We start from the raw sequence: 20,424 nt of genomic DNA on the forward strand, positions 1-20,424 counted from the left end.
TAAAAAGTGACACTTTTAGTGACAACACCTGGGGTAATTGTCTCACTACCCCTCACTGTCTCAGGTCCATAATAAGAATTAAATTGCAACAAGAGTGATGTCACCAAGATGGCAATATAGGTTTTTCCAAACTTCACTCCCCCTCACAAGAAGAACAACTAGCAACTATTCATGGATAAGACACCACTGAGAAAATCCTGGAACACAGAGGTGAGGCTGAAGCACCCCTGCACCACAGAGACCAAGACAGACCTCATTAGAAGGTTAGGAAGAGAAGCTGTACACTGACTGCATTGCTCCTCCTCAAGGCTGGTGAAGCACCACACAAGAGGTCTTCCCAGAGCCTATGGTCCCTTGAGTGGGAAAAGACGCCCGGGGTAGACATCCACTCCCCCAGCATTGTGGGTTACTTCTGGGAGTCCCCACTCTGGTCTTGCCTCATGAGGATGACAAAGGATGAGCGGGATTTGATCACTGGGAATCTGATCATGACAGAGGAGGCAGGAGGGGTTTGCAGTAACCAGGGTTTGGATCTTGGCAAGTCAAGTTCCCACCTGTAGCACCTTAGTAGTAGTCCCAACTAGCAGCTTTGCTCATCTGCAGAGCAGGACAGTGAAGCAGCCTGACCAGGGAAGTCAATGGGGTGCAGGTCTGCACAGGGCAGCAACATTTGAGCAGAGAATATGGCAGGCAGAGTTGACTGTTCACAGAGCAAAGCCCATGGCACAGTTTGACTAGGAAACGGGAGTGCGAGTTGCCTTGAGTCAAGGCCACAAACCATGAGCTGAGCTGGTTCCCCCAAACCACCTGGGCAAGGAAACTAATTCATAGCCCGGTCCACTGCTAAATATAGCCTTCAGAAAGCCCAACCAGGGAACCTAACCAGAGCACACAGGAAGCTGTGAAGCCCATCCAACAACCTTGCTTACAGTGCACTTGAACAGAGAGCACAGCCCATGGTTTTGCCCATCTTCAGAGAAAGACCTGGTGGTCCCATCTGGCCAAGGAATTAAGTACATGATCATCTCAATAGATGCAGAAAAAGCATTTGATAAAATTCAACATCCATTCATGATAAAAAGTCTCACCAAAGTGGGTATAAAGGAAACATATCTCAACATAATAAAAGCCATTTATGACACACCCACAGCCAATATAATACTCAAAAGTGAAAAGCTGAAAGCTTTTCAGCTAAATTCTGGAATGAGACAAGGATGCCCACCCTCACTACTTCCATTCAACATACTATTGGAAGTCAGACACAGCAATCAGACAAGAAATAAAAGGCATCCAAATCGGAAGGGAAGAGGTAAAACTGTCATTATATGCTGATGATATGATACTCTATATAGAAAACCCTAGAGACTCAACACAAAAACTTCTAGAGTTGATAAATGAATTCAGCAAGGTAGCAGGATATAAGATTAATATACAGCGGGTAGGGTATAGCTCAAGAGGCAGAGTGCATGCTTAGCATGCACGAGGTCCTGGGTTCAATCCCTAGCACCTCTTCCAAATAGAAATAAATAAATAAACCTAATTACCTCCCCCTCATCAAACAAACAAACAAAACAAATTAATATACATAAATCTGTTGTATTTCTCTATACTAACAATGAAATATCAGAAAGAAAAAAATCCCATTTAAAATTGAATTGAAAAAATATCTAGGAATAAATCTAATCAAAGAGGTGAAAGACTTATACGCTGAGAACTATAAAGCATTGATAAAGGAAAACGAAGATGATTTAAGGAAATTGAAAGATATCCTATGCTCTTGGGTTGGAAGAATTAATATGGGTAAAATGGCCATACTACTCAAAGATATACACAGATTAAATACAATCACTATCAAATTACCCAGGACATTTTTCACAGAACCTGAACAAATAATTCTAAAATTTATATGGAATTGCAAAAGATCCAAAATTGCCAGACCAATCCTGAGGAAAAAGAACATAGTTGGAGACATAATCCTTCCAGACTTCAGACAATAGTACAAAGCTACGGTAATCAAAACTGGGTGGTACTGGCACAAAAAACAGACATATAGATCTAGAAATCTAGATCTATAGCTCACAAAGAACTAAACATAGGGAGACAAGCAATTTATAAATAGTTCAAGGAAATGATCTTCAAGATGCTCAACAAACTCTGGAGATGAATGGATGAACACAATGACAATTTCAACAAAAACTGAGAAAATACAATGCAGAACCTAACAGAGCTGAAGAATATAATAACTGAAATGAAAATTACACTATAAGAAATAAACAGTAGATTAGATGATACAAAGGAACAGATCTGCAAACAATAGGACAGAGTAGTAGATACCAATTGTTCCCATCCCAAGTTTCAGATTCTGACTCCTTCCCCACCAAATCTGGTAGGTTTGGGAAGTAAATTGGTGCTATCACCCCGCACTACTTGTTAGTAGTTAGTAGTTGAATGTTAGGCATTCACTTGCTAGATCATGGCAAAGCTAGACATAGGCTCAAAATGCTTATATCTCAATAAAATTTTGTAAGTAGAACTTCAGCATCTTATTTGTCCAAGGAACTGTATTTCCATATTCTTAGGTATTCAATCAAACAATAAAATGTTCATATTTAGATTCTAAACCTAGCCAAACTGTCAATCAAATGTGGAAGGAAAGCATAAGTGTTTTCATTAATAAAATAATTCAGTGTGTGTGTTTAAAATTGAAAAACTCAAAGAGTTATACCAGAAAAACAGCAAGGAATTCTGAGGAAAGAAATATGAAGTTAAATTTTCTGTGGTGATTGGCTCCACCCACAGAAGTAAAAGAAGTCAGGAAAAAAAATAAGAAGTATCATTAGACTCTGATGCCTAAAAGATCCTCTTTTGGCCATCAAAGCTTTACTAGCATAACAATATACTTACTTCTTGATTCAGAGTTAATATTTTTAAATTCATAATACTATAAAATAATATTTATTGACTTAATTTTTAAATCAACCTGTAGACAAAGTACGAAAGTTCTATAAGAATAAATTACAAATTTTATAACTCTTAACAATGGAAATAAGAAGTGGATATAAGTGGATATGACAGCTATTTTACATCTTATTTTTCATAGCAAGTAAGCAATGGACTTTGCCTAAGGTAAACAGGTATTTTTTAAATAATAAATATAAATAAAAATATTAATATAACAATATACTATATAATATTCCATATATTACACTATTGTGCATTAAATACTATATATTATATATAATATATAATTACATCTATTATGTATACATACATAAAATATTTAAAGTATATTATAGTATAGTTTACTATTATAAATACTAGTAAAATAATAAAATATAAAAATATATGACAAATAGTTGGGTTAAATATGTCAAAGATAATATTACCAATGCTGTCTAAAGTGTATTAATCATAGTAGTAGTAAGAGTGTTTATATTGTAAATAAATAAACTTAACTACCAGAGAATTTAAATAGAAATTATAAATTCTTAAATGGGACTACATGAAATAAAGAAGAGAGTTTTACCATCAATTTTTGCTTTTTATATCTATACATAAGATAGTTTACATATATATGCATGCATAAATAAATTCTGTAATAAAAATAATTAAAAGAGTATCAGAAATAAAAGTATGTATTGCAAATCCCATTTTTGCAAAAACATACAGGGGGAGCCACAGTAACAGATTAAAAACTCGAAGAAGAAGACACACATCTATCAAAATGTTAACAGTGATCATCGCTTCATCCCTTGGAAGATTCCAGAACATATGAGTTTTCTAATAGGCTTCTATACGTTCTTTAAGAAATGGACATGAATAACATAAATGACTTAGTAATTTAAAGATGCATATATAGTACTTAAACTTATTTTAAAAAGAATGAATAGGTGGGGAAAAGGCTGAATGAATTCCTTCACCTTTCAGTGATGCCTCTAATTGTATCAATAATTAATTTATATATAAAATATGCATAAGAACTATAAATATTTAAAATAGACACAAAAGTTTCTTTTAAATACTATATTCAGAGGTTTGAAGCATTTTAAAGGATTTTTATCATACTTTTTGGTTGATTGTTTTCATTTTGAAGCTATTTCATCTGTAAGACTATTTCTTCAATTTTATATCTATAAGCAAAACTCTATTTGGGTTATAGAAATACCTTTACAGATTTTTCATAATGCACTATTCTATATATTAAGGAATGCATGTGTATTTGTGATATTTTTATTCCACTTTAACCTCAAAATAATTGCAATAAGACACTTGTACTTCATAAAACTCTTCCTTCTACATACTTCAAAATTTTAACAGTAATAGGAAAATAAATGCAATCTCTAAGTGTAAATATAAATGTAAACTGTATAAACTATATGCTGTAATGCTGGATAATTTTTAAATGTACACTTTTTTCAAATAATAAAATTAAGAAATTACATACCAAAGCAATTCCTGAAGAATAATGGGTAACACACATTTTTCCAGGAAACGTTGCTCCCACATAATCTGGATAATCTCGATAGCTAAATAAATAAGTATACAATTATAATTAATTTTGACAAACAATTCACAAGTGATAATTCCTGCTAATAATTTGTCTGTCTGCAGTTCACAAAATTCTAGTCTGAGGCAAACTTAAGTACAGTCTTTCCATATGTTCTTAATTGTTTCAAATTTGTAAAATAGTCTTAATTAAATGAGATTAAGCACTCAAGGTTTCTAAAACATATCCAATGGATCCAAGTTTTTGATGACTTTACTATTCTTACCACATTTGGTTACAGTTACCAAAGCTTTCATCAACATTTCAATCAAAAGCATTTTGTTGGGTGACAGTGAAAAATAGTTTTTATGTATGGATTAAAAGTTTTCACTCTAATGTAGAAAAGCTCACCTTTTTCTCATTGGAATGACTTAACATTTTTTTTTCTGCTTTGAGAAAGGGCCCATATAAGCTGCCATATAATAATATCGTTATTCTTAGAGATTTACAAATTATTCTACTTAGTCCTCAAATCTAGCCAGTGAAATAGATACGACTTTTATCCCCACTGAACAAATCCAACATCAGATGGGAAGTACAAGTAACTTTCTCAAGGCAGCACAATTAATAAGTACTCCTGAACATGAACTTGGGCAGTCTGAATCCAGAGCCACGCTCTCAATCACTAAGATATGGATGCTCTACACATATTCTGCCATCTGCAGAGCCCTCGTCAAAAGAACATTCTGGGATGTGCGTGAAAAAGCTTGGTACTCAATTCTCAATTTGAAATGCCCCCTCAGTCTCACCTGCACTTCACAACTGCACTCTCCACTGCTTCCTTATCCTGTCTCTCTGGTGTTGTTTATACCTAACCCCTCCAGCACTTATTTCCAAGTATTTGCCTTTAGCACCCAACTTTGGCTTTACATTCCAACTCTCTGCATACTCCTGATGAGCTGGACTCAATGATAGCTATTTTTTACTTAATACTGCCCATCCAGTCTCCACATCAAATCAGTTGTCAAGATTTACTGTTTTTACTTCTTCAGTGTTTTTTGCATCCTTCACCTCCTTCAGAGGTTCAGCTCTAGTTGTAACTATGAATTCCATAGTCTTTGAAAAGAACTATTATTTAGTCTCATGCTTCTAAGCACAGTTTCCATAACCTGGAGTGCTTTCCACCTCCTTGTACTGAATTTAAATATGCCTAAATCTGCCTTCCTACTTTTACTTCAGTTAGTACTTCTTTAATTTGGCCTTTTTGTTATACCGCATTTTGAGTCTCTCTTTCACTCTTGCTCTCTCACTCTCATTGTTTTTTCCTCCTATAAACTATAAATAAGTGGAGATAATGTGCTGGCATTAGTCTTGTGGAGTGACATCAGCAAGATGGCAGAATAGGAGTTTTTTAGCCCTCATCTCCCCACAGAAACAATTCTGACAACCACCCACAGATGAGAGTATCTTTGTGGCCCAAGAGTCCAAGGAAAGGTCTCATATCACACTGAAGCAAAAAAAAAAAAAAATCCAAAAAAGACATGTTAAAGAAGGTGAGAACAGCTGCACTTTACTCACGTGCTACCCTCAAGGTAGCGCAGCTCAGTGCCGAGAGAGAGGCCTTCAGTCATGATTCCTCCCAAGGCACGTAGGGCGAAGGTGAGAGCATAGTGAGCGCCCCTAGCCACGTGACACGATGCCCAAGAGGCTGACTTTTGAAATGTCCACTGACAGATGAATGGACAAAGAAGATGTGATGTACATATGCAGTGGAACATCACTCAGCCTCAAGAAAGAAGGAAATTCTGCCATTTACAACATGGATAAACCTGGATGATCTTATGCTAAGTAAAATAAGCCAGAGATAAAAAGGCAAGTACTGTATGGTCTCACTTACGTGTGCAACCTAAACTAGTCCATCCAACTCATAAAAGCAAAGAGTTGAATGGTGGTTGCCAGACATACAGACAGCCAAGGGACACATGAAAAGATGCTCAACATCACTAATCACCAGGGAAATGCAAATCAAAGCCAGTTTTTTTTTAACAGGTTTTTATTTCACTTGGGTAAATACCTCAGAGTAGGACTGTCAGGTCATAAGGTAAGTGTAAGTTTAACTTCATAGGAAATGGGCAACCATTTTTGCATTCCCACTAGCAATACAGAAGAGTTGTTCTGCATACTCTCCAGCAGGTGGCATTGCCAGGGTTTTGTTTTGTTTTGTTCTGCTCTGTTTTGATTTAGCCACTATAACGAGTGTTCAATGGTTTTTCAAAATTGATAAACTTAGCCAGACTCCTCAAGAAAAAAAGAGCCCAAATCAATAAAATCAGAAAAGAAAAAGAAGAAGTTACAATTGACACAACAGAAGTACAAAGGATTGTAAGAGACCACTATGAAAACTATATCCCAAGAAAATAAACAACCTAGAAGAAATGGACAAACTCCTAGAAATGTATATTCCCCAAGATGGAATCAGGAAGAAACAGAAAACATGAACTGACCAACTACCAGTACTGAAATTGAATCAGTAACAAGAGAACTCCCAACAAACAAATGTCCAGGACCAGATCGGACAACTGGACAGCCACATGAGAAAGATTAAAAGTGGACCAATTTCTCACACCATATTCAAAAAAGCCTCAAAATGGATTCAGGAATTAAACGTTTAAGACCTGAAATCTTAAAACTTCTCAAATAAGACATAAGAAGCTTGCTCTTTGATATTGGTCTTAGCAATATTTTTTATATCCGTCTCCTCAGGCAAGGGAAACAAAAGCAAAAATAAACAAATGGGACTATATCAAACTAAAATGCTTTGCACAGTGAAGGAAAATGTCAATAAGATCAAAAAGCAACCTATTTTGAACAAGAGAAGATATTTGCAAATGATACATCTTATAAGGGATTAATACCCAAAATATACAAAGAACGCATACAACTCAACACTAAAAAAACAAATAACCTCATTAAAATTGGGCAGAAGACCTGAAAAGACATTTTTCCAAAGAAGACATAGATAGCCAAGGGACACATGAAAAGATGCTCAATATCACTAGTCATCAAGGAAATGCAAATCAAAACCACGAGCTATCACCTCACAACTGTAAGAATGGCTATCACCAAAAAGTCTACAAATAACAAATCAATATATAGATTTAATTTAATCTCTCTAAACATTTCAAGATTTTTTTTTGTGGGACTTGACAAGTGTTTGCCAAAACTGGTAAATTTATCGCAAAACTGCCTATTCATCCGGCAGAAAATAAAATTTTATTTCTCTTTTGTACTATATAAAAATTAAAGATATATTAAAATTTTATTTATAAAAAGTAATAATATTTATTCTTTTTTAAAAAGCTGTAGACTAATATTTAGGGCTGGGAGAGACCTTTATCAAACAGGAAATACAGAAGTAAAAAAAGAAAAGATTAACAAATTTGGCCCTATAAACACAAAAGATTTCATGTGGCAAAAAAAGATTTTTAATATCTATAGAAAAATTGTAGACCTAGAAAAGGTATCTTTTGATATACATAAATAAAGGACTAATATCTAAACACTCAATAAGCCCTTATAAATTACAAAGAAGTGGTCAAATACCATGAAAAGGGAATTTCAGAAGGACAGATCCAAATGATCAACAAACATGAAAAGATGCTCAAATATATGAGTTTTTAGAAGAAACAAATTAAAAAATATTAACATCAATTTATACCCATCAGAGTGGCAAAAATGAAAAGAGAAGCAACACATTGTTGGTAGAGGTGTGGGGAAAAGATTAATTTTACACACATGAAAAAGGAAATATTATCATGCCAACTTAAAATATGTATATACAGATTTATTGAAAGCCATTTGCTGACTATAACTGCTAATAAATTTTATATGAATAAAATTATAAATATATACTTATGATTGATCATTAGAAAACCAACATTTAAAAATAATGCAGAAAATTCATTAGGATACAATATTTTAACCTACTTTACCAAGCCTTTGATCAAAACCTGTAACAAAAATACAAGCTTCAAAAGATAAATCCCATCTTTTTATGTACTGATTAAGATTGTGAGCTCAAAACCTAAACACACCACTACAACCAGGAGTCCTGCGTTGGTTTAACCTCTTGAAATATCAATCTCCTCATCAGTAAATGTTGATAAGCATAGAAATAAATTTTAGTAATCTTTCTTATTGCCTGACAACCAGAAAGAGAGAATGAGGCCTGAATGAGTGCATACTGAATAAGCAAAGTGTGAAAAGTCAGAAATGAACTATTCCCTCCTTTCAGCTCCATCAGTATCATACATCTTTGATTTTGAGGAAGATTGAAACATTATTCTTACATGAATAGATACGCAATATCATGAGGTCTTAGGGTAAGATAGGACTTTTTCCATTCTAAAAATCTATGCAATAATTCATCTGCCTCACCAACTGTAGCGATCTTATTTTTATCTGACCACAACTCCAAAGATGACAGCACAACAGTAATTTTAAATTGGGCAAACATCTAAAAACAGAAGAGATAAAGACACAAAAAATTAATTTTTATGTTATTTTATAACAACCAAGAAATTAATTCAATGTTTTGACAAATCCACACTCAATTTATATGGATAACTTAATTATTCAGAAATGACATGTCAAGTTAGTGCAAATTATAATTTCAAAACTGAATTTTCCTAAATTTTCCTAACTAGTATGAAAGGAAAATACTTACCGAATTTACAAGGCCAATAATTTCGATGACTTTGTTTGTTACTATCATGCTATCAGAGCCCAGGAAATCATACTGAAAAACAGAATTAATTTAAAATTTAAATATAATTTGTCACCTAATATGTTTGAGATTTACTCTCCATCTACTCTCTGAGGTTGAGGCTGCTTTGGGGTTCTTTAGAACACTTCAAAATAAGACAACAACAAATAAAAAATGAATATAAATTAGATCACTCATACATGCTGGTGGGCATGTAAAACCATATAGCCACTCTGGAAAATACTTGGGCAGCTTCTTTCAAATCAAATAATGGACATACTATATGACCTAGCAATTGCACCTCTGGGCATTTATCCCAAAGAAATAAAAAATGATGCGCACAAAGACCCATACATGACTGGAAACACATGTCCTTCAATGGTTAACAGGTTAAACAAACTGTGGTAAACTCATGCCATGGAATGCTATTCAGTAATAAAAAGTAACTGAACTGTTGATATATGGAACAGTTTGGATAAACCTCACAAAAACTATACTCAGTATAAAAATATCTCAAATATACATACTACATGATAACATTTATGCAATATTCCTGAAATCATAGAGATGGAGAATTGATTAGTGATTGCCAGAGGTTAAGAAGTGTACAGAAGAGGGGAGGAATGGGTGTGACGTTGAACGGATAACAAAAAAGTCTTGTGGTGCTGGTACTGTTGAGTGCCTTGATCACTGGTGGCTACGAAAGACTACTATCACACTGAAACCACATACAGACACAGACACACACACACACAGACACACACACACACACACAGATGAGTGTATATATAACCTGAAATCTGAATAAGCTCTGAGGGATGTACCAATGTCAAATTCCATATCTATAAAATAAATCTCTAAAGTACACTATCCCTTGGATATTCCACAGGGCCATCAAATTAAACACATTCAAAACTACACTCATTATCCTCCCTCAAAAATATGCTCCCACTGAGACTTCCACTACTTTAGTGAATGGTATTATCATCTATGACCTCCCACATTTTTTATACTACATGTTCATGACAGCAAAACTTTTTCTGTTTGGGCACTGCTCTATCCCCAGTAAACAGAACAATAAATTTATTAAGCACCTGGATGGCAGGTGATGCTTAATAAATTTATTAAATGAATGAATAAATCAAATCAATTCACAAGTTCTTCTAATTAAGCCTCATTAGTAACTTTTAAAATTGCCATTTTCTGTCTATTCCTAACACTATTAATTTATAAAATTCCACCTTGATTACTGGAATAGTCTCTTAAATGCTTTCTCTTTCTCCAATTTCCCACAAGCATTCCAGTTCATACGCTAATACAAAAATGATTCTAAGATGAAAACATGAACATGTCTCTACTCTTTCATTGACTCTCTATGACGTTTAGGATAAAATTCAAATATCATCTCAATTCTTCAATTCATTCCTTTTCCTTTCCCTTCTTCAACCCTGTGTATTAATCATACTAAACTTGGAGTTATCTGAAAAGAAGAGTCTCTCGTATTTTCATGTGTCCTTGCAAAGAAATCTCTCACGCTAACTCTTCCCTGGCCCCATCCTCTCCCCACTGCCCAAACTAACCAAACCAGAACACAACCCCCAACCATCTCCTATCAGGTTCTCACACTCCAATTCCCCTGCCTTAATCATCCAAGGGCAAGGTACCAAACAACTTGAAACAACCTCTATTCCCAAACCCACTAAAATTTTGCAAACGAGCCAATCCTAAACCTGTTTACCTGGCCTTGCTGTTCTCTTCCCATGGAAACCACAATAAAGGCCCCCGCCATGTTTTCGCATCTCTCCCTCTGTCTCCTGCCCTACTCGGGTGCTTCCCCACAGGGCATGATGTGTATGCCCTTTCCCCTGGGAACTGGGAATAACAAGCTATCTTTCCTATAGCAGTCATCTCCTGATCTGTGGTCAGCATACCTAAATAATAACAAAACCTACATTTTAAAACACCTACGTACGTGCTCTTAAGAGTACGCCAAGTTACAGCTGTGTATCTCCATGTCTTTCTCCACTAAAGCACTGAGTTTTTATAGTACCATAAGCTTCCCTCAATCTGGCACTGAATTCACTAGGCTAAAATTGTGGAGTTAAAATTTGTGAAGTGATTGAAGACAGTATCACTACATTTTTTTACATGCCCAACACCTAGTAACACAGATGTAATAGCTGGCTCAATGTCTGATTTATTAAAGAACATGTAAATATGTATAAGAACATAAAAAAGAGATGTGTAATCAGCATCATACGGCTGGCAAATCTGGCAGTTAGGACAAGAAGCTTTTAAAACAACTCTCAAAATTTGCAACATAATCCCGAAACAAAATAATTTTCATAGTCCAAAATATTCCCTGGAAATTTAGTCATCTTTACTACAAATATCTCAACTTCTATTAAATCTTCCCTTTGCCCCTTTTCCCTAACACTCTAATAAATCAAGTGTTTTAATAGCCGCCTCCAAATCTCTCCTGTCTCTGACCCCCAGCTCTGGCTTCCTGACAAGTTCTGCAATCCTAGCAGAACTGGTAACAAAGGATGAGTCATATCCTCTGTGGTATTCCACAGATGTGACAATCAAATGCTTATCTTCAGAACAAAACCCGGACAGTACATTTTTATCCCTGTTTTCTCAAATCTCTGAAATATAGAAGAAATAAAACCAAACTTGATTGAGTATAAAATAAGTTATCACCTCAAGGGTCTAAAGTTCAGAGGTCCTCAAACTGTTCGTGGGAATCAGGGATCTAGAGGTGCATTTAGATGAGACTCAAACAGTTGCACCATTAAAAACCACTTTAAAAAAATCTTGACACTTTTGTAAGCAGTTGTCACAAATAGTCAGGCTTTCATCATTTTAGTGCCAACAAATACTTTACAGGGCAAAACATTCTCTAGACTACATGCTGCTCTTCAAGTACCTTAAAACAAGAATTAAAAGCTTAAAGAATTTCACTTAAAAAAATCACCATTAGAAATGTTTATGGATTGAGAGAGGCCCTAAAGATATTAAGTGTCAGCAAAAAAAAAAAAAAAAATCAATTTTATATGCAGGTTTGTTATGTAAAGAGTTCAAATAAAACATTTTGGATAGAACTCATGTAATTTTGAATATTTGGTTTTTCAGACGGAAAATTTCTCCACTTTTCTACGACATGCGAGTAAGAAGACTGGATCTTTAAGTTTCTTTCTAGCCAAGGATAAACATACATTCATATCAAATGTTTAAAACGAAAGAAAAAGCAAAACACATACCAAAACTTTGTCCACCACGATATGCATTTCTAAATAAAGAGGAATTAAATCTGAAACAGTTGATTCTGGCTAGAAAAAAGAATAACAGCATTTAAAAACTTAAACACTTTTACAAATTGTTTATTCTGAACTTTTAAAATATTTTTCCACCTTTATTGAGGCATAGTTGAAAAGTAAATGTATATACATTTAAGTTATAAGACTTGATGTTTTGATATATGTATACAATGTGAAGTAACTGCTACAATCAAGCTAATTAATATATCCACTCTCATATAGCTACCATTTTTTTCTCTGTGTGTGTGTGTATGTGTGTGGTGAGAACACATAAGACCAACGCTCTCAGAAAACTTCAAGTTTACAATACAATACTTTTAACAATAGTCCCATTGGTATTTATTAAATCTCCAGAATTTATTCATCTTGCAAAGTTCAAACTTTATACTCTTTGACCAGCATTTCCTGATTTCTCTGTCTGCAGCCCCAGGCAAACACCACTGTACTCTCTGTATCTATGGGTCTGACTGTTTTAGATTCCACATAAAAGTGAGTAGTTGCAGTATTTGTCTTTCTGTGTCTGGCTTATTTCACTAGTATAATGTCCTCAAGGTTCATCCATATTGCCACAAATGTCAGGATTCTCTTCTTTTTTAAGGCTGAATATTATTCCACTCTGTATATACATATATATGTATATAACAATTTATGTATCCATTCATCCATCAGCAAATACTTAGATTCCTTCCATATTTTGGCTCTTGTAAATAATGGTTCAATGAACACAGAAGTGCATATATATTTTCGAGTTACTATATTTGTTTTCTTCTAAGAATTTTATGATGTCAGGTCTTACATTCGAGTCTTTAATCCATTTTGAGTTAATTTTTGTGTATGGTGTAAAATAATGATGTTTATTATTTTGCATGTGCCTGTCCAGTTTTCCCAATATCATTTATTGAAAAGTCTACATTTTCCCACTGAATAGTCTTGGTTCCTTTGTCATACATTAATTGACCATATATGCGTGGGTTTATTTCTGGGTTCTCAATTCTGTTCCACTGATCTATGTGTCCCTTTTTATGCCAATATGATACTATTTTAAGTACTATAGCTTAGTAATATAGCTTGAAATCAGAGAGTCGGAAGCCTCCAGCTTTGTTTTCTTATTCAAGATTCTTTCATCTATTTGGTGTGTGTTTGTGGTTCCATACAAATTTAAGTATTATCTTATTTCTTTGAAAAATGCCAATGGAATTTGGATAGGGATTGCACTGAATATGTAGATTGCTCTGAGTAGTATGGAAATTTTAACAATCCTGACTCAATCTATGAGCATGGAATATACTCCCATTTATTTGGGTCTTCTTCAGTTTCTTTGATAAATGTCTTGCAGTTTTCAATACAGAAGAGGTCTTTCACTTCCTTGGTTAAATTCATTCCTAGTTATTTTTGATGCATTGTAATGGGATTGTTTCCTTTATTTCTCTTTCAGATCATTTCTTATTGGTGTATAGAAACACAACAGATTTCTGTGCATGAGTTTTGTATCCTGCAAATTTACTGAATTAGTTAAGTAGTTTCTAACACTTTTTTATGGAGTGATTAGTGTTCTATATATAATATCATGTCATCTGCAAATAGTGATAATTGATAATTTTACTTCTTCCCTTCCAATCTGAATGCATTTCATTTCTTTTTCTTGCCTCATTACTATGGCTATGACTTCCAATTCTAAGCTGAATAAAAGTGATGAGAGTGGGCATCTTTGACATATTCCTGACCTTAAAGTCATGCTTCATACGTTATTAATCTCCTTATATTTGTTAAGATTGTTTTGTGGCCTAACACGATCTCTCCTGGAAAATGTTCCATGTGCACTTCAGAAGAATTTGTATCCTGTTGCTTTTAAATGGAATATTCTGTACATATCTGTTAAGTGCATCTGTCCAATGTGTTATTTAAGCCAATGTTTCCTTATTGATACAAAAAACAGTAATTGTGAGGGGAGGAGAGAACAAATGCAGTTTTTTTTAATGCATTTGAAATTAAGATTTCAGCAACTTAAAACAATAACGTATATGTAGACTGCTGTACAGAAACCTCACGATGACCACAAACCAAAAATCTATAATAGATATACACACACAAAAAAGAAAAAGGAATCCAAACATAACACATAAAGATAGTCATCAAATCACAAGAGAAGGGAACAAAAGAAGGCAGGGGTGAAAAAGACCTACAAAAACATATTCAAAACAATGAACAGAAGTGACAATGAGAAAATACATATCAGTAATTACCTTAAATGTAAATGGACTAAGTTCTTCAACCAAAAGATATAGGCCAAATGGATGCAAAAACAAGACCCATATATATGCTGCCTACAAGGGACTCACTTCAGATCTAGAGACACATACAAACTTAAAGTGAAGGAATGGGAAAACATATTCCACAAGTGGGAATCAAAAGAAAACCAGAGTAGCAATATTTATATCAGATAAAATTGACTTTAAAATAAAGACTGTTACAAGGGGCAAAGAAGGACACTATATAGTAATTAAGGGATACATCCAAGAAGAAGATATAACAGTTGTAAATATATGTGAACCTATCATAGGTGGACCTCAATATAAGGCAAATATTAACAGAAATAAAAGGAGAAATCAACAGTAACACATTAGTAGGGGACTTTAACATCCCACTTACATCAAAGGACAGATCACCCAGACAGAAAAACAGTAAGTAAACACAGGCCTTAAATAATACAATAGACCTAATGGACTTAATTGATATTTATAGAGCATTCCATCTGAAAGCAGCAGAATATACTTTGTTTTCCAGTGCACACGGAACATTCTCCAGGATAGATCACATGCTAGGCCATAAAACAAGCCTCAGTACATTTAAGAAAACTGAAATCATATCAAGCATCTTTTCCAACCACAATGCTATGAGACTAGGAATCAACTACAAGAAAAAAACTGAAAAACAACAACACATGGAGGCTAAACAACATGCTACTAAGCAACCAATGGATCACTGAAGAAATCAAAGAGGAAATCAAAACACACCTAGAGACAAATGAAAATGAATATACAACAATCCAAAACTTATGGGACACAGCAAAAGCAGTTCTAACATGAAAATTTATAGCAATAAAGCTTGTCTCAGGAAACAAAAACTCTCAAATAAACAACCTAACCTCATACCTAAAGGAACTAGAGAAAGAAGAACAAATAAAATACAAAGTTACTAGAAGGAAACAAATCATAAAATCAGAGCAGAAATAAATGAAATAGAGACTTAAAAAAACAACAGAAAAGATCAATGAAACTAGGAGCTAGTTCTTTGAAAAGATAAACAAAATTGATAAACCTTTAGCTAGACTCATCAAGAAAAAAAGGAAGAGGGCTCAAATCAATAAAATCAGAAATGAAAGAGGAGAAGTTATAACCGACATCACAGGAATACAAAGGGGCATAAGAGACTACTACAAGAAACTATACACCAACAAAATGGACAACCTAGAAGAAATGGACAAATTGTTAGAAAGGTACAACCTCTCAAGACTGAACCAGAAATAGAAAATATGAACAGACAAATTACCAGTACTAAAATTGAATCAGTAATTTAAAACTATCAACAATCAAAAGTCCAGGACCAGATAGCTTCACAGGTGAATTCTACCAAACATTTAGGAAAGAGTTAATATCTCTCCTTCTGAAACTACTGAAAGCAATTGCAGAGGAAGGAACACTTTCAAAATCATCCTATGAGCCACCGACACCTGATACCAAAACCAGACAAAGATACCACAAAAAAAGAAAGTTGTGGGCCAATATCACTGATAAACAAACATAGATGCAAAACTCCTTAACAGAATATCAGCAAACTGATTCCAACAATACATTAAGAGAATAAATCCACGGAAGTTGAGAAACGGAGTCTTTTTTTTAATGCCTAGCTAAATTCTGAGGGTTTTTGTCTATTTTTTTAAACTGACAGAATACAGGGAGAACATGTATTGGGAACAATACTGCCATATACTTCTTGTATAAACTATGCACATTCACGCCACTTTTACTTGGCACAAAAATCTTCCCTTTCATAATTACTTTTATGAGAACCAAAACACGCAGTTATACAGAGTGAACAATTTACATGGTCATGCACGACAATCCTGCTTATGACATTTTAATCATTTCTGTAATTTAATTAATGATGATTCCCTGGTTACAAATGCAGCGTTTATAAAATACTGGCTTAATTGAATAATTTCCAGGAATATAGAGCCAAAAGCAAGAAATAAGTTTTTAAAGTTTATACTGAATATACAGTAATTTTTAGAAAGTTATAAGTATGCAACAAACAAAATAAAAATTAAAAATTAAATGGATCATAAAAAGTAAATGATAGATTGCTGCAAGGAGGAAAAGGTAACACATGGTTCAAAGGAATTTGTAACGTTAAGAAAAGGTGAGAATGTTCTTACAGAAAAGGTATTAGCTACAGCTACATTATTGGTTAATAAATCTTTTTTTAAATAAATTAAATAAAGCAATAGCTGCCTTGAAAGAGTAATAAAGCATATACAACTCACTTTTTCATTTATAAAAACAGTATAGTCCATTGGGTTTTGTTCTGTGTCTTGGTTATTTTCAGTAAGAAATGGAAATTCATTTTCATTCCGTAATTTATAAAGAAGGTGCTGAAATTCAACTGCAGATTCCAGAGGCTCAATTCCATAAGAAACATTTTCAAATTGCAAAATTCCTCTGTAGAATTAAGGATAAAATTTAAGTGCTTTTAATCAGGTCTACATTATAAAATTCTGACAGAATTCCAAATAAAGAAGGAGAAAGAGGGAGAAAGAGAAGAGAAGGGGTGGGAAGAGTAGAAGAAGAAAAATATAGAATATTTTTGAGCTCAGTATTTTAACCCAAACTCTTCATGCTTTGGAGGTGACTCTGAAGAGACAAAAAAGTATCTTCCCCAATCCACAAACTGCCTGTTTAATTTTCTTTATAGTTATAAATGCAACAGAATTATGTAATCAGTTGCCAGGTGTGCAAGTATACAGCATTCCTGAGATCAAGTCAGTCCCCTGCTCTCCAAGCCAGTGATTTAATGAAAGCAATACCAAACAGAAATCTGGACAAATTTCTCTCTGGTTGGCACTGATTTTGAAAAATGATTACATTGCTTGTATAACAAAAGGATACGTAATGAGAAATTTTATTCATAAAATAAAATTTAGCAGAAATTATAAAAAGGTTATTTATTACTTTTATGTACATAGTCTCAATAAGAAATTAAAAGCAAGGTTTTAAAGAATAAACAGCTTTTATAACTATTCTTCCATGAATACAAGTAACAGTTCAAGTGATAGTCCCTAAAAAACCAAATTTCAGAATTCCATGTAAAAAGCACTGAGAAATATTTGTTTGTGTAACAAAGATCCAACACTACAAAATGAAGGTGAAGAATTTCCTGGCAGATGGAAACCTCTCCAAGCACTAAGGAGGAAACCCTACAATTCTACAGAGTTTAAGATAGTGATATTACTAGAAAAAAATGTATGTGCTATAATAATATGTATTTATATAGAAGTTGCTTCCTCTCTCTGAAGATGATTTTCCTTGTGACGAGGCATGCTTTGTTTATTTATCTTTACATCTCCAGACACTAGGCCAGTAGGTGGTACATGGTAGATATCAAAAATATTCTACTTGTTGAAAAGATAAGCTACCCTGAACTTAGCTCCTCCAACTTGTTGTAGTCAAACACATTTGTCATTTCTGTAGTAAAGAAAAAACAAGACGGGGAGCAAGTTCACCAGGAAATCTAAACCTTCAAGGAAGTCAGACATGTCTCTGGTCAGTGGGGAAAGTGAGGAGAAATAAGAGAAGAAACATGTTCAGACGAAGATACCACTGAAGAATCTCCACATGAGAATTCTCTTCCAGCTCCATATTTGTATAAACTAACAAATTCACTACAGCCAAATATTGTAACTGTGGTGTTTGCACATCAACAACAAAAATACATAACCTCAGTCCAGAGCATGTGCTAAGTGCGACAACAGAATTCAGATATCCTTCAATATATCCTTGGTAGTAGCATTGAGTCTAGGGGGAAAAAAAGTAAAGTGGTTACCTAGGAAATGACAAAACTTTCTAATGATTTCTCTTTATACTTAATAGAACTTTCTAAATATTTTTCACAGGCTGCACAGTTTATAACAGTATGAATAAGGTGACATTCAGAAAAAAGTCTCCCCATATTTGCCACTTTCACCATAGTAAGTACTCCTGTCAGATCAATACTTGGAATTATTATTTTACACCCTGCTTCCAAAATGTTTTCCCATTTTTTAGGTAAAATTATTTTCCAGTGTATAAATTTAGGTCATCAATTAAAAGATGAAGATTTTGACTCCAGATTTTCTTTAAAATCTGATATTCTGCTAAAAAGAAACATCTAAAATTTAAGGGCACAGAAAGATTGAAGAGCTAGAAAAAGATATACCACACCAACACAAACCAAAAGGATGATTCTGAAACTATACTAATACAGGAAATGTAGGCTTTAAGGCAAAAAGCATTACTAGACATAAAGAGGGACATTTCATAATGATAAGAGTTTCAATTAACCAGCAAGATACAAATATTCCATATTTGTAATAACATAGCTTCAAAATATATAAAGCCAAAATTTTAAGAATAATAAAATAAAGAAATAGATAATCATACTAAAAGATTTTTAAGCATACGTTACTGTCGGTAACTGATAAATCTAGCATTCAGAATCTACAGAAGATTTGAACAGAATGTTAACCTAATATAGGTAGAACACTACACTTAAAAACTATATAATACATTTTCTTTTCAAAGAACATGTAACATTTACAAAGATGAAACTATATTCTGGGCCATGAAACACAACAACAAATTTTAAAGGCCTGAAATCACACAAAGTTCTGACCACAGTACAATTAACACAGAGACAGCAACTACCATCACAGACAAAAAAGGATAATTTCCAAGATTCAATAGTGTTAAAAATTTCAGTAGGAATCAATATAAGATTTCCTATTAACACACTGCTTTATGCTAAGGGGAGGAAGTAGGAACAAGAAAAGTAAACTAATGGTCCTTTCCTATAGAAATGAAGTTACATATTTCAATAATTCAACAAATTTTTATTAAACGCTATGTGCCAGGAATATTTCTAGGCACTAGAGATGCATCATTGAATAAAAAAAAGCTCTGCCCTAATGAAAATCCTATTGCACTGAGGAAACAGAAAATAAATAGATAAAATATATAGTACATCATCTATTGATAACCACTATGGAGCAAAACAAAACAGGTAAGCAAAACAAAACAAGGTTAAGAGTGCAATTTAAAATAGGGGTCAAGGACTAATAGGGTGGTTTTGAGCAAAGGCTTGAAGGAAATGAGGGAGAAAAACGTGAGTATTTTGGGAAAAAGCAAACATCTGGATCAGAGAAAACAGAAAGTGCAAAGTTCTTGAAAGGAGAACATGTCTGGCTTCTTTGAAGAACAGCAAGAAAATCAATGTGGCTGGAACAGAAAGAGCAAGGCAGAGAATAACAGAAGCAAGGTCAGAGAGTAATGAGGACCAGGTTGTGCCAAGCCTGCAGGATACTGAAATGACTGTGATTTTCACTTCATGAACAACAAGTCCCACAGAGGCTTCTGAGCAGAGAAGTGACATTATCTGATGAGGTTTTAGTAGGACTGACCTGGTTGCCTGGTTGCCATGTTGAGAACTAACCGAGGGGATGGGCAAGGTATGGAAGCATGGAAGTTATTCAGGAAGTTATGGCAATAATCTAAACTAGATATGATGTTTACTTGGAAAACAGTGGTATCAATGAGAGAGAC

At 34.0% G+C, this 20,424-nt stretch overlaps 1 protein-coding gene across 1 annotated transcript in view; it reads right to left on the reverse strand.

Annotated features, from left to right (window-relative positions):
* The window catches only part of ADAM32 (ADAM metallopeptidase domain 32), an 81,012-nt gene that overhangs the window by 48,808 nt on the left and 11,780 nt on the right, over window positions 1–20,424 (reverse strand). Inside the window, exons 6-11 of the mRNA XM_032468655.1 lie at window positions 18,566–18,642; window positions 17,115–17,289; window positions 12,515–12,583; window positions 9,213–9,284; window positions 8,836–9,002; window positions 4,445–4,526 (exon numbers count right to left, since the gene is read on the reverse strand). Of these exons, the coding sequence (XP_032324546.1) occupies window positions 4,445–4,526; window positions 8,836–9,002; window positions 9,213–9,284; window positions 12,515–12,583; window positions 17,115–17,289; window positions 18,566–18,642 (642 nt within the window). The remainder of the gene's footprint in view (window positions 1–4,444; window positions 4,527–8,835; window positions 9,003–9,212; window positions 9,285–12,514; window positions 12,584–17,114; window positions 17,290–18,565; window positions 18,643–20,424) is intronic.

The sequence above is a fragment of the Camelus ferus genome, chromosome 26 (assembly GCF_009834535.1).
Source record: "Camelus ferus isolate YT-003-E chromosome 26, BCGSAC_Cfer_1.0, whole genome shotgun sequence".
NCBI classification, from domain to species: Eukaryota; Metazoa; Chordata; class Mammalia; order Artiodactyla; family Camelidae; genus Camelus; species Camelus ferus.